A 12,935-nucleotide genomic window follows, 5' to 3' on the forward strand; every position below is an offset into this window, starting at 1 on the left:
AGAGTTCAATCCCTGGTGAGGGAACTAAGATTCCACAGGCCTCTCTGCCAAAAAAAAAAGAAAAAGAAATTATCTTAAAAAAACAGAAGACCCTCCTACGCCCCAGAAATTTAAAAACAAAATTATCAAAAACAATCTTGGGTCAAAAAGACAATCAATGACTTAAATGACAAATAATTGTAAAGCAAAGTGCACATAGTATTTTTTAAAGCTTTTCACGTACTGTTTATCTGGAAACTACTGGAGGAGCAAACACACAAAATGAGGCAGTAAACCAAGAGAGAGGATACCAGAAACAAGGGCACTCAACAAGGGGAGACGACACCCCAGTGTGAGGCTGTGAGCAAGCCGTGATAGCAAGGGGTCCACCGGGTCATGGAGGCCTCCAGGGGGAATGTCTCCAGGAAGGCACACAAAGTTGATAGAATAAATATTGAAGAGGGTAAGAGGAACCTAATACATGTGTACAGATAAGATGTTGGTATATACCATAGAGATAAACTGAGAAAAAAGGAAGCAGAAGTTCGACTGCACCTTTGAAATGAGTCTGTACCAAGACCATGAGGCAAAGATGGGCTCAGCTAGAGCACAGAGAAGAAAGCTGAGAACGGAAAATGATAAGGTCAGAATGTAACCATGGTCCCATGATGCCGAGGATTCGAGGCCATTGAAAGTATTGGGGGCGTCTTGGGTGCACCACTTCCTTACATGAAAATTCAAAACTCCAACATACAAATATAAAACGTTTGACTTCTAAGGCAGCGAAAAGAACAGCCTACCTCCAGTGGAATCTGGTATAAACTGTCTAGGCTGATTCCCAGTGCCTATGACCTCTTCTTCTCCTTGGGTGTACTGGAAATGAAAAGACCTGAGTACTTTTGATGGTGTAAATGAACCATCATAATAAATTTAATCAGCCCCACCCACCTCATGCCAACATCTTAATCCAGTCAGGAAACAAAGACAGCACTCATATCCCATCAGAAGTAGCAAGCCCCACCTATTCTAATCTTATCAGACGTCTTCAACTACAATTTCCATAAGATCTCATGAACGCCAATAAAAGCTGCGGGGGCTTCCCTGGTGGCGCAGTGGTGGAGAATCTGCTAATGCAGGGGACACGGGTTCGAGCCCTGGTCTGGGAAGATCCCACATGCCGCGGAGCAACTGGGCCCGTGAGCCACAACTACTGAGCCTGCGCGTCTGGGGCCTGTGCTCCGCAACAAGAGAGGCCGCGATAGTGAGAGGCCCGCGCACCGCGATGAAGAGTGGCCCCCGCTTGCCGCAACTAGAGAAAGCCCTCGCACAGAAACGAAGACCCAACACAGCCAAAAATAAATAAATAAATAAAAAAAAAAAAAAAAAAAAAAGACGGGTGCTCAGCACAAAGTGATTGGATATGTTCATTATTATCTTTACCTTGAGAGTTGCCGTCCCACAGGCAGATTCAGGGGTTTCCCAGCAGATGAGGTGGAGGGGACATTTCACATGCATCTTAATCCTGAAGTATCTAAAACTGATGTTATCCTCTAACTCACAGCCCCAACTTCTCTTCCGTGAGCCTCCTCTCTTACTTGCACTACTTATTCTCCAAATGGATGCCCTTTTAAGCTTAAACAGATCATAAACCGTTCAATGGCCCATCTTTTTCCCTTTCTGTTAAATCTCAAATTCCCACAAAGGGCTACCTCTCCTGCCACCCCACCCGCCCCCACCTTACTTAGCTTTAACCTCCTCACCAACGTCATATCAGACAGTCTTTCTTCTGGTCCTTGGATATTTTCTTTCTTTCCTACCTGAGGACTCTTACCAATATTCATGTTTTCTTTTAGGTGCCTTAGTGTAATATTTTAAGTTTCTTCATTTGGGCCATGTATATTCTCTTGAAATTTATCCTTATAGTTTGGTTCTGTTGTCATTAAGATATAGGTGTACATTATACGTTCTAACTTATTAATGCCATCAAATAAATAGGTACCAGTGTTTTGAGGCGCACATTTATTAAATCAGAAAGACTCTGTTCATGTATTCTTTTTTTTTTTTTTTTAATTTACTTATTTTTGGCTGCGTTGGGTCTTCGTTGCTGCGCGCAGGGACTATTCTTTGTTGTGGTGCGTGGGCTTCTCATTGGGGTGGCTTCTCTTGTTGTGGAGCATGGGCTCTAGGCCCGTGTGCTTCAGTAGTTGTGGTGCACGGGCTTAGTCACTCCGCGGCATGTGGGATCTTCCCAGAGCAGGGCTCGAACCCATGTCCCCTGCATTGGCAGGAGGATTCTCAACCACTGCACCACCAGGGAAGCCCTCTGTTCATGTATTCTTGAATGAAATGGTTACTAAAACGCTTTCCAGATCTGCACTGATCAATAGGATAGCCACTAGCCACATGTAGCTATATAAATTTTAATTAAAAATTAATTGAATTAAAAATTCAGTTCCTGTCACATTAGCACATTTCTAGTGCCCAGAAGTCCATTGTGGCTTTTGGCTACTATATTGTTTTTGATTTTTTTTTTTTGTGGCTACTATATTGGGCATCCTATTTGGCTTCTGGACCCAATTCCAATGTGTGGAGGTTGGGGGGGGGGTTTCCCCTGACACTACCAAGCAATGCTGGGGACACCAGCTGGGTATCCTACAATTCAACCCAATTCTGACTCTTATCTACTTGGAGATAGTATCATATTCCACAGGTTAGGGGCTCAGTCCTAAGACTCTGTTACTGAACTCAGATTCTGCTTCTCGTCACTCAAGAATCCAATACAGAGAGACAAGCATTGAGTAAAAACAAAGATAGCTTTATTGAGGAAGCCGACAATCCTGGGGAGAAGCTAGACTCATGTTCCAAAAAAAACAAATCCCCACTGCTGATCAAGGGCAAGAGGTTTTAAAGGGGAATTTCAGGAATGCACAGGTCTGGGGGGGTGGCTGCGTGAAGAATAGCACAGTCATCTCTGACAATCATCTTGAAATTGTTCACATGGTGCTCTGATCAGCATCATCTTGATTGTTTTAAGTACAGTTAATCTTCAATTCCAGGGTCAGTTTGTTCCCACTTCCTTGAGGTGAGTTCTCAGAATTGTGTAAGATGGGAGAAGCTTATGTTGTGGCTACAGTCTGGTCATCATGTAGTTAACTTCTTCCTTCTGGTGGGGTTTCAGTATCTACAAAACAGCTTAAAGGATATGGCTCAGAATATGATCTATAGCCTTGAGAAGGAACTAAAGATCCTTGACTTTGTTTAATAGCTGAAGTATTATTTCATCTTGTTTGACTGTTTTCCTTCATTTCTGCATTTTTCTCATTTCTCTGATTAAATTTATTCTTCAGCTAAAGTTTTTCTACAGATAAAAAGCAGGCAGAGGATATGGGGGTGGGGGGATCTGTCCTGGGAAATCACCATAAGGTCCTGCTCGGTTACAACTCCTCCGACTTCAGACGCCAATCTCAAGTTCAGGTTGTTAGCTGTACTTCTGACCACCAGGCTATAAATCAGAGTTTCCCACGAACCCCTCTCCTTGGGTCTGATTAATTTGCTACAGTGGCTCACAGAACTCAGGAAACTCACTAGATTACAGATTTATTACAAAAGATATTAAAGGATATGAGTCAACAGCCAGATGGATACATAGGGCAAGGTATGTGAGAAGGGGCTCTGAGCTTCCATGCCCTCTTCAAGTGCATCGCTCTCCTCTCCGCCACGTGTTCACTAACCCAGAAGCTCTGAACCCCATCCTTCTGGGTTTTTATGGAGGCTTCAGTACATCAGCACAGTTGATCAAAGTCACAATACCACATATGTTTTCATGATTTTTACTTGAATCGGTCATTTATTTGTATGACCATAAAAATGGTATTAATAAGTTTATTTTCATTGTCCTAGAGATCTGTTGAACTCTGAATCTAGATTCAGTCACTAGGGCTGTGTGGTACTTTGTATCATCTGCCTCTGAGTCCTGAAGTCCTGTTTACCATCTCCAGAAGGTGAAGAAGAAGGTGAAGGTATGTTTGGAAGGGTATGTTGCTAGGAAGAGAACTGATCTTGAGTCCAGGCTGATGACATCAAATACACTGAATTTGTCTCTCTGTTCACCTTGTTTTGGCTCCAGAGAAATAAAACAGTCACTAGGGAGTGCCACTCTGTAAACCTAAAGAGGAAAGGGAAAGAAAAATCAAAGAAGCCAATTTATACATACAAAAAGGGAGGTCAACCCTTTCCCACCTTTCCAGTCAAATATGGAACCTCCTACCTCTTGGGAAAGCCATGCATTAGCCGGCCCCTGGCAGAACACGTCTGAGGATTCATTCCTCCATTCACTGGGTCACACCTGCCACAAAAGTTTATGGATTGTCTATGTGCCGGGCACTGGGAAAACATCAGTGAACAAAGCTCACATACTAATGGGTTGTCTGGGTTCCAGTTCAGAGCTTGAAAAGTGGGCAGTGGAATTCCTTGGGAGGACCACAGACTTGGGAAAAGCCTTCGGGGGCTGCGACCCATCAAGCCCCTGACTCTCTGGAGGCACACGTGTGGAAACGTCGTCCACCTCCTGAGAGGAAGCTGGAGTTGACTACACCATGTGGAAGGACTGAGCACTCAGGAGACTCCGCTTGTGAGCCAAATTGGGAACAACAGGCTGGTACCTTGAATGGTCCCATCTCAGAGATCTTGTCCCTGGTTTTGTCTTTGGGCTGAAGCTTCTTCAGGTTCTCTTTTTTTCTGGATATGGAGTCTAGATCTTCGGTTTTGAAACCAAATCTAAGTGGGTAAAACAAAGAGATTTAATGAAAACAATTGATGTCATGCAAGCCTCACCATTGCTCTTCTCATAAGGCAAAGGGGAGGAAGAGGGGGCTTCTTTTAGGCCTAATTCCCAAATCATTGACATTCCATATGATGTCTGGGAAAGTCTATCATGTCTCAAGATAAAGCTCAAGATTCTGAATCTTGTACCGAGTCCCTTTATGATCTAGTGATGGGTTTCATATCCTGAAAGTCCCCACGATCCCCTCATTACAAGTATTAGTCTTTCCCTAAAGTGCCATGCCTATATTGCAACTCCTTCCTCTGCCTGGAATTCTCTTTCCACTTCTTTTCTTCCTCTCTAAAACACCTATTTTTATTCCATGATGCAGGATAGAGTAATATCTTCTAGGAAGACATTTTTCTTTTTTCTTTCTTTTCTTTTTTTTTTTTTTGTCTGCACCACGTGGCATGCAGGATCTTAGTTCCCCGACCAGGGATTGAACCTGTGCCCCCTGCAGTGGAAGCACAGACACTTAACCACTGAACCGCCAGGGATGTCCCAAGGAAGACATTTTTCTTTCCATATGATGTAATTAATTGCTACCCCTTGCTTGTGCCCACACACACACACACACACACACCCCTCATGTTTCACAGCTACTACTTTTGGTTTTCAGAGGTTCCAAGTAGAATAAACACAGGTCTATTGTAGGAGCCCCAAAACGAGACTTTAGAAAAGTCACCTAATAGCACTGATCTTTGACCTTCTTCCTGAAGGCATATATTGATACCACTCTACAGATGAATGATTGATTGTTTTGGAAGAGCTGCACCTATGTAGCCCTGGATATAGTTCCTATATCCAAACCAGAAATCCCATTTTCCCATCTGTCCTGCTTATGATATCTATGAGAATTAATCCCTGTTGGAGAAGTCATTCCGAGATGTCTCATTATATATGTTCCTACCAATATCAAATTCCTTATCACTTGCCTGGACTCTTGACTCTGGAACCCCAGTATCTTCAGCAAGTTGCTCTCTGGAATCAATCCCAGGATAAGGGTTTTCCATGAACGCATTCATGAGAGTTTGTAATTGGGAAGAAGTGTAGCTGGTACGACATCGTCTGTCTCTCACACCTGGAGGAGGTGAAAGATTGAAGGCAGAGGAACATTTGAGATCAGTTTACATATTCAAACAAGGAACCCAAACACATCCCACCATCTAACTTGGAACATGTTGCCTCTCCTTGGGAAGGCCTTGTCCCAGCCTATTCAAGATGGAAGGTTCTAGAGGAGAGGCAATATTTGGCTGAGTTGCTGGACTCCAGTGCAAATCAGGTAAGCCTCAGAAGGTCTCTGGACCTTGTGGGGAAGGATTTCCAGGGGCCATGTTGAGCCCTTTGCTACCAAAGACCCTGAACAGGAGGCCCTGAAGGAGAAAACATTCTTTTCCCACTCAGAGCAGTAGTTGGCTTCACTATAAAAAGGCACTTGGGTACCCAAGAGGCTCTGCTTGGTAGCAGGACTGGAGCAGGCTATTTACCTTGAATATTCTCTTCAGGGTAAACTCGGTCTTGTCTTAAGTCTAAGTTCTTCTCAGGTCTTTTCAGGAATCTGTGCCTAGCTCTTCGATTCTGAAACCATGTCTACAAGAGGAAAAGAAAATGAGAGAATTAAGCATGTTTATGTCATCTCAGCCCCATTGCTGCCTTTCTCCAAAGGGAGTGATTCTGGGAATTCCCTGGCAGTCCAGTGGTTAGAACTCTGTGCTTCCACTGCAGGGGGCATGGGTTCAATCCCTGGTTGGGGAACTAAGATCCCATATGCCTCGACATGGCCAAAAAAGAAAAGGGGGGGTGTGAGTGATTCTTATGAGTCCTAAGCTCAGGATTATTATTACTGATCCCTGTCACATTTGACTAAGTCTTAGATCAAGGCATGGCATTTAGCATCTTCATGACCTGGTCCCAACATGACTTGCTATAATAATCTTTTTAAGTTAATAAATAGATGCTGCAATTATTATGTACTTAAGAACCCCCTCCAGCCTAAATCTGCAATGGCACACCAGTCTACTACTCTCTGGTCTATTGTATTTCATTGAAAGGGGAAGGTTAACCCTCACATCACCCACAATTCCTCTGGAATCTTACCATGTCGTCAGACACTTGCCTATCTGTGACCACATCGCTTATAATGACTTACTTGGATTTACACCCTGGAATAAGTGTGCCACCACACCACACACCTCCTCTTTTCTGGAGGTGTACCTACATATTTCTTGCCCACTCCTGGGAGCTCCTTCACCCTCAGTATCCACATTCGTGAAGTGAGATTAAGAGCAACATCCTTGGGAGTTCATTCTGAGTGTCAAGTAGGACATGCCACTCAAAGCCCTTTTCACGGGACTTCCCTGGTGGCACAGTGGTTAGGACTCCACACTCCCAATGCAAGGGGCCCAGGTTCAATCCCTGGTCAGGGAACTAGATCCCCACACGCATGCCGCAACTAAGTGTTCGCACGCCACAACTAAGGAGCCCGCGAGCCACAATTAAGGAGCCCGCCTGCTGCAACTAAGGAGCCCATGTGCCACAACTAAGACCCAGTGCAACCAAATTAATAAATAATAAATATTTTTTTTAAAAAAAGCCCTTGTCACACTGGCACATGATATGTGCTCACTGAATGGTTTCCCCCTCCCTTTCTATTTCTCGTCTTGGAGATACAGAACTTGTAACTTACCTGGATCCTAGACTCTTCAGTGTTGACTTCCAAAGCAAGTCTTTGTTTGGCGGCATAACCCGGGTAAGGTTTTTTGTTGAATGCGTCGATGAGGATTTTCAATTGCTCTTCTGTGAATTTGGTGCGGCTGCGTCTACACTTTGTGGCCACGGCCTCTGTGGAAAGATTAGGAGAGAAGCATTAAATAGGCCATTTTACGTATTCAAACTTCAGGTTCGAGCTTGTCTCTCATCTCCTCTTTTCATTTGGAATCCACGAGAACCCAGGAGGAAAGAACTCTCAATTATAAAGCCCTTAAGCACACAAGGGTGATTCTTGAACTTCTTCAGCTGATCTGAATGCCATGACTAGGGAGTCAAGGTCTTCTGTTTCCAAACAACGTGAAAAATTGATGTGTTCTGTTCATATGGATCAAGAACAATATGAGTCAAGAAAATGCAGGCGAGGGGCTTCCCTGGTGGCTCAGTGGTTAGGAACCCACCTGCCAATGCAGGGGACACAGGTTTGAGCCCTGGTCTGGGAAGATCCCACATGCTGTGGAGCAACTAAGCCCGTGTGCCACAACTACTGAGCCTGCGCTCTAGAGCCCGCGAGCCACAACTACTGAAGCCCGCGTGCCACAACTACTGAAGCCTGCGCGCCTAGAGCCTGTGCTCCACAACAAGAGAAGCCACTGCAATGAGAAGCCTGCACACTGCAACGAAGAGTAGCCCCCGCTCGCCACAACTAGAGAAAGCCCGCGCACAGCAACGAAGACCCAACGCAGCCAAAAATAAAATAATAAATGAATGAATTAATTTAAATAAATAAATAAATGAATGAATATCATTTAACAAATAAAACATAGTATGGGGAGTTCCCATATATTGCACACCCAGTTTCCCCTATTATTTTTTTTAACATTTTTTTTTTTTTTCCTTAACTTTGGGTTTATTTTTTATTTATTTATTTATTTATTTATGGCTGTGTTGGGTCTTCGTTTCTGTGCGAGGGCTTTCTCTAGTTGTGGCAAGTGGGGGCCACTCTTCATCGCAGTGCGCGGGCCTCTCATTATCGCGGCCTCTCTTGTTGCGGAGCACAAGCTCCAGACGCGCAGGCTCAGTAATTGTGGCTCACGGGCCTAGTTGCTCCGCGGCATGTGGGATCTTCCCAGACCAGGGCTCGAACCCGTGTCCTCTGCATTGGCAGGCAGATTCTCAACCACTGCGCCACCAGGGAAGCCCCCAGTTTCCCCTATTATTAACATCTTATATCAGTACTGTACATTTGTCACAACTAATGAATCAATATTGATACATTATTAGTAACTAAAGTCCACACTTAGAATTGGGATAGCTATAGCCTCCAAAATCAATGTGAAAGGGTAGTGTTGGATACAGAAAATGACTTACTATATGAAGAAAAATTAAGTTGGATCACACAATATACAGTATATAAAAATAAATGCCAAAAAGTTAAATACATATGAAAGCTAAAAATAGAAAGATAATGTACAAGAAAACCTATGTTACATTGAGATAGAAAAAGTTATATACTAAGTAAGATACCAAAATGCATAATGGGAAAAATTGCTGGAACTAAAGATATCGTAATTGAAACCTTCAGTTCAAAAAGGTAGAAAACCAGATAAAAGTCAGCAGCTTGCAATGATGGGGGTAAGGTGGGGAGATCAGAACCCTTCTTGAGAGCTGGGTGGAATGTAATTTATTTAAGGTAATCTGTAGGGCAATCAGGGTATGATTGTTTAAATTATGTATAGTAAGTAATTGTAACCCTGCAATCCATTTCTTGCCTACATCTCCATTACATTTTTCAGAATGCTGTTTGTAGTAACAGCTGAAGCAATTGAATAACCATTGCTAGGAGAATGGATAAGTAAAATATGGTATATTCCCGTAATAGAATTTTATGCATAAGACCAAAGTAATGAAGAAAAAATGACAGAGAAATAAGATAGATAGGAAGAGCAAGAAGGCTATAAGTCTGGAGAAGAGGAAACAAAGCAGAAACAGATGAGGTCCTAGACCTCCCAGGCAGGGCAGATTATATAGGACCTCTTCCGACCATGTGCCTTTGACTCTTAGTATGGTGGGAAGTCACCGACGGGTTTGGAGTAGATAAAAGACTTGATCTGAGAGTTTGATAAGATCACACAGGCTACAGGGTTGAGAACATATTAAATCAGGGCCAGGATGGAAGCAGAGAGATCAATTCTTGCAATAATCCAGTGATGAGGGCTTCCCTGGTGGCGCAGTGGTTAAGAATCCGCCTGCCAATGCAGGGGACATGGGTTTGAGCCCTGGTCTGGGAAGATCCCACATGCCGCGGAGAAACTAAGCCCCTGCACCACAACTACTGAGCCTGAGCTCTAGAGCCCACAAGCCACAACTACTGAGCCCACGTGCCACGACTACTGAAGCCCACGTGCCTAGAGCCTGTGCTCCGCAACAAGAGAAGCCACCGCAATGAGAAGCCTGTGCACCGCACCTAAGAGTAGCCCCCACTCGCTGCAACTAGAGAAAGCCCGCGTGCAGCAACAAAGACCCAACGCAGCCGAAAATAAAAAAAAAAAGGTAAATAAAATAAAATAAAATAAAATAAATAGATTTATAAAAAAAATAATCCAGTGACGATGGTGGAAACAGTCCAAGAAATGGTCAGACGATCCCTAAAATATTTCGTTAAAGCCAATAGAATTTTCAGCCTGATTAGATATAGGTTATGAGAGAAAGACAAGGTCAAGGATGTCTCCTAGGTTTTTGGCATGAACAATTGACATTTCTTGTGCAAGGAAAACAGTAGGAGGAAGAGTTTGGGTCTGAACATCGGGAGTTCAGTTTGGGACATGTTGAGTTTGAGATGCCTGTTACAGACGAGTAAGCAGTTAGGTAGACAAAGGTTGAAGTTCAGGAGAAAAGTTCAGTCTGGAGAGAGAAATCAGGAAGCTACTTTGATTCCAAAGACATTCTGGTCTCAGGACTTTTTGATGCCTCCCTTAGTTTCTTTTAGTGTGTCTCTCTCCTTTTTCTTCTTCCCATCTATTTTTTCCTCCCATCTCCCTCCCCTAAACAATAATTTGTATTGTTTAGTTCTTACATGCCTGCATCTTTCTGAAATTCCCAATGCTCAGATGCACAGAAAACAGCATATTTTCATATTGCATGAGAGAAACTGATTTTCCCTTACCCTAGCACAGTTATTTAAAAGTTTGAAAAATGGGACTCCCACAACTTCTAACAAGCCGATTATGTTTTCAGCCCAACCCACCCCACCCCACCCCCAAACCAAGGAAACCACAACTGCAGTCTGATGTGTGAGGAACTTACTGTATGGAGAATTGTCTTCGGCCATCTTGGAAGGGAGTGCCGAAGCCTGGTTCCACCAAAAGAGAGATAAGCAGCCCTGGCGAGGCTGGCTTTATATGATCAGCTGGGATGGCCCCTCCCACTTACTTAAGCATACACCCACTTAATCTAGGAAGGACTAGATAGGATTTTCTTTTCTTCCCTTGATAGAGATTTAATCATTTATACCAACCTCTACACCTGAACAATCACACTTTTGAGTACTATTGCATTTACACGTCTTTTTTTCCAATGTTTATTATATACGTACATATTCTTTTTGAAATTGCTTTTTCATGGTCTTCACTTATCTTTTGAAGTGGTAGCCTTTTCTTATTAAATTAATAACTGGTACCAGGATTAGGGTGAGGCAAGTGAGGCTCTCATTTCCACGGAGCAACGTTTAAGGGAGGTGCTAAAAATTCTGTGATCAAGGTAGATAATACTTGTGGCACTAATGAACCTATCTACAAAACAGAAACAGACTCACAGGCATAGAGAACAGACTTGTGGTTGCCAAGGGGGAGGGGGGTGGGGGAGGGATGGACTGAGTTTGGGGTTGGTAGATGCGAACTATTACATTTAGAATGGATAAACAACAAGGTCCTAATGTGTAGCACAGGGAACTATATTGAATAGCCTGTGTTAAACCATTATGGAAAAGAATATAAAGAAAGGAATGTATTTATGTGTAAAACTGAGACACTTTGTTGTTCAGCAGAGATTGGCCTTGTAAGTCAACTCTACTTCAATTAAAAAAACTAAGTACAAACAAATAAAATCAATTGTATGACAAGAAAAAAGAAAAACAGGAAAAGGAAAAAGCAAAAAAAGATAAATAATATTTGAATGCAATACTTAAAAAAAATTAATTGCAAAAAGCCCATGTTTACAAAATATAAAAATTATAAATAAAAACAGGATCCTATCCTGCACTGGCAGGAATTATGCATGTGAGGGCATACGTGCAATTGCTTTCCTCTGCAATCTTCTCAAGGTCATTGATCAGTCCTGAGGGAAGTTGACAAGATTGTTCAATTGTTTATAGCTGTCTTCCACAGCACTGCAGGATAAAAGAGAAATTTTAATTTATTACCCATATAAGTTTGTGTGATTCAGGAGACGTCAAAGTGTCAGGTGACACTACCAAGGAGGCCCAATACTTTAAGCAGCACCTTTGTTCCACAAGGGCGATGATGCACTTAAGAGATGAAAGCATGACCATGGAAACTAATGTAAAGAAGCTGATGAGAATTCCCTGGCGGTCCAGTGGTTAGGACTCTGCGCTTTCACTGCCAGGGCCTGGGTTTGATCCCTGGTCAGGGAACTAAGATCCTCAGCAAGCCTCAGCGGTGTGGCCAAGGAAAAAAAAAACAAAAACTGAGTCCCTTATAGAGCCACCTAAGCCATCGAGTAAGTAGAGAAAACCACTTAGAGAGCTAAAGAAATCTCCTTGAGAGGTGTAAGCTAATAACTGCTTCTAGGCATGAGCCTCTGCCATGAATATTTTCTCATAAATTTCCTCTTAACTAACTGTCGTTTACAAGTGTGCAGCATTGAGAACCCACTCAGGCACAAACCCCTCCTCGAGATGCCTCCATAAGAATGTAAGCCAATCCCTCATAATAAATCTCTTTCTATCTATATATCTTTCCTGTTTGTTCTGTTTCTCTGAAGACCCCTGATTAACACAGATTTGGGAACCAAGAGTGGTTCTACAGGAAGAGAATTTAAGGATGAGTTTTCTGAATTGGTTCTTGGGTTTCTAGAATTGGCTCTCTAATCACATTAGATTTAAAGATGATGATGGCTCTCTTTCTAGTAGTAAAGAGAGCACTGATAGTAAATACATGGTGTCGGTTGTTTATAGAGATACACAAAATATCTCTGAGGGGATTCAGGATAGAGGAGAACAGGATACTGGCCCTAGATAGTTAGGGTGTATATCAAAGGAATAATTTCAATAAGCCCAGACTCCTGTGTCTTCCCATACGTAGAAATGCACTAAGTTCATTAACTTGAGATGTCTGGTATTTTTTTAAATTGTTTACTTATTTATTTATTTGGCTGCATCGGGTGTTAGTTGCAGCGCTCAGGCTCTTCT

General features: G+C 42.8%; 1 protein-coding gene across 1 annotated transcript; it reads right to left on the reverse strand.

The window, feature by feature from the left end:
• Positions 1-4,656: 4,656 nt before the first annotated feature.
• Positions 4,657-10,838, reverse strand: DUXA (double homeobox A). Its single transcript, XM_061172543.1, has 5 exons — positions 10,814-10,838; positions 7,488-7,642; positions 6,289-6,391; positions 5,737-5,882; positions 4,657-4,755 (listed from the first exon to the last, which is right to left on the reverse strand). The coding sequence occupies exons 1-5, from the start codon at positions 10,836-10,838 to the stop codon at positions 4,657-4,659; spliced, it is 528 nt and encodes a 175-aa protein (XP_061028526.1).
• Between the last annotated feature and the right edge of the window lie 2,097 nt (positions 10,839-12,935).

Source organism: Eubalaena glacialis, chromosome 18 (genome assembly GCF_028564815.1).
Source record: "Eubalaena glacialis isolate mEubGla1 chromosome 18, mEubGla1.1.hap2.+ XY, whole genome shotgun sequence".
Lineage (NCBI taxonomy): Eukaryota > Metazoa > Chordata > Mammalia > Artiodactyla > Balaenidae > Eubalaena > Eubalaena glacialis.

Excerpts from the sequence above, each read along its gene's own strand:
- DUXA (XM_061172543.1), bottom strand. The coding sequence starts at position 10,838 with ATGGCCGAAGACAATTCTCCATACA. Across the intron at positions 6,392-7,487 it reads CTGAAGAGTCTAGGATCCAG|ACATGGTTTCAGAATCGAAG; the intron begins GTAAGTTACAAG and ends TTCCTCTTGTAG. Across the intron at positions 4,756-5,736 it reads TTCCAGAGTCAAGAGTCCAG|ATTTGGTTTCAAAACCGAAG; the intron begins GCAAGTGATAAG and ends TTACCCACTTAG.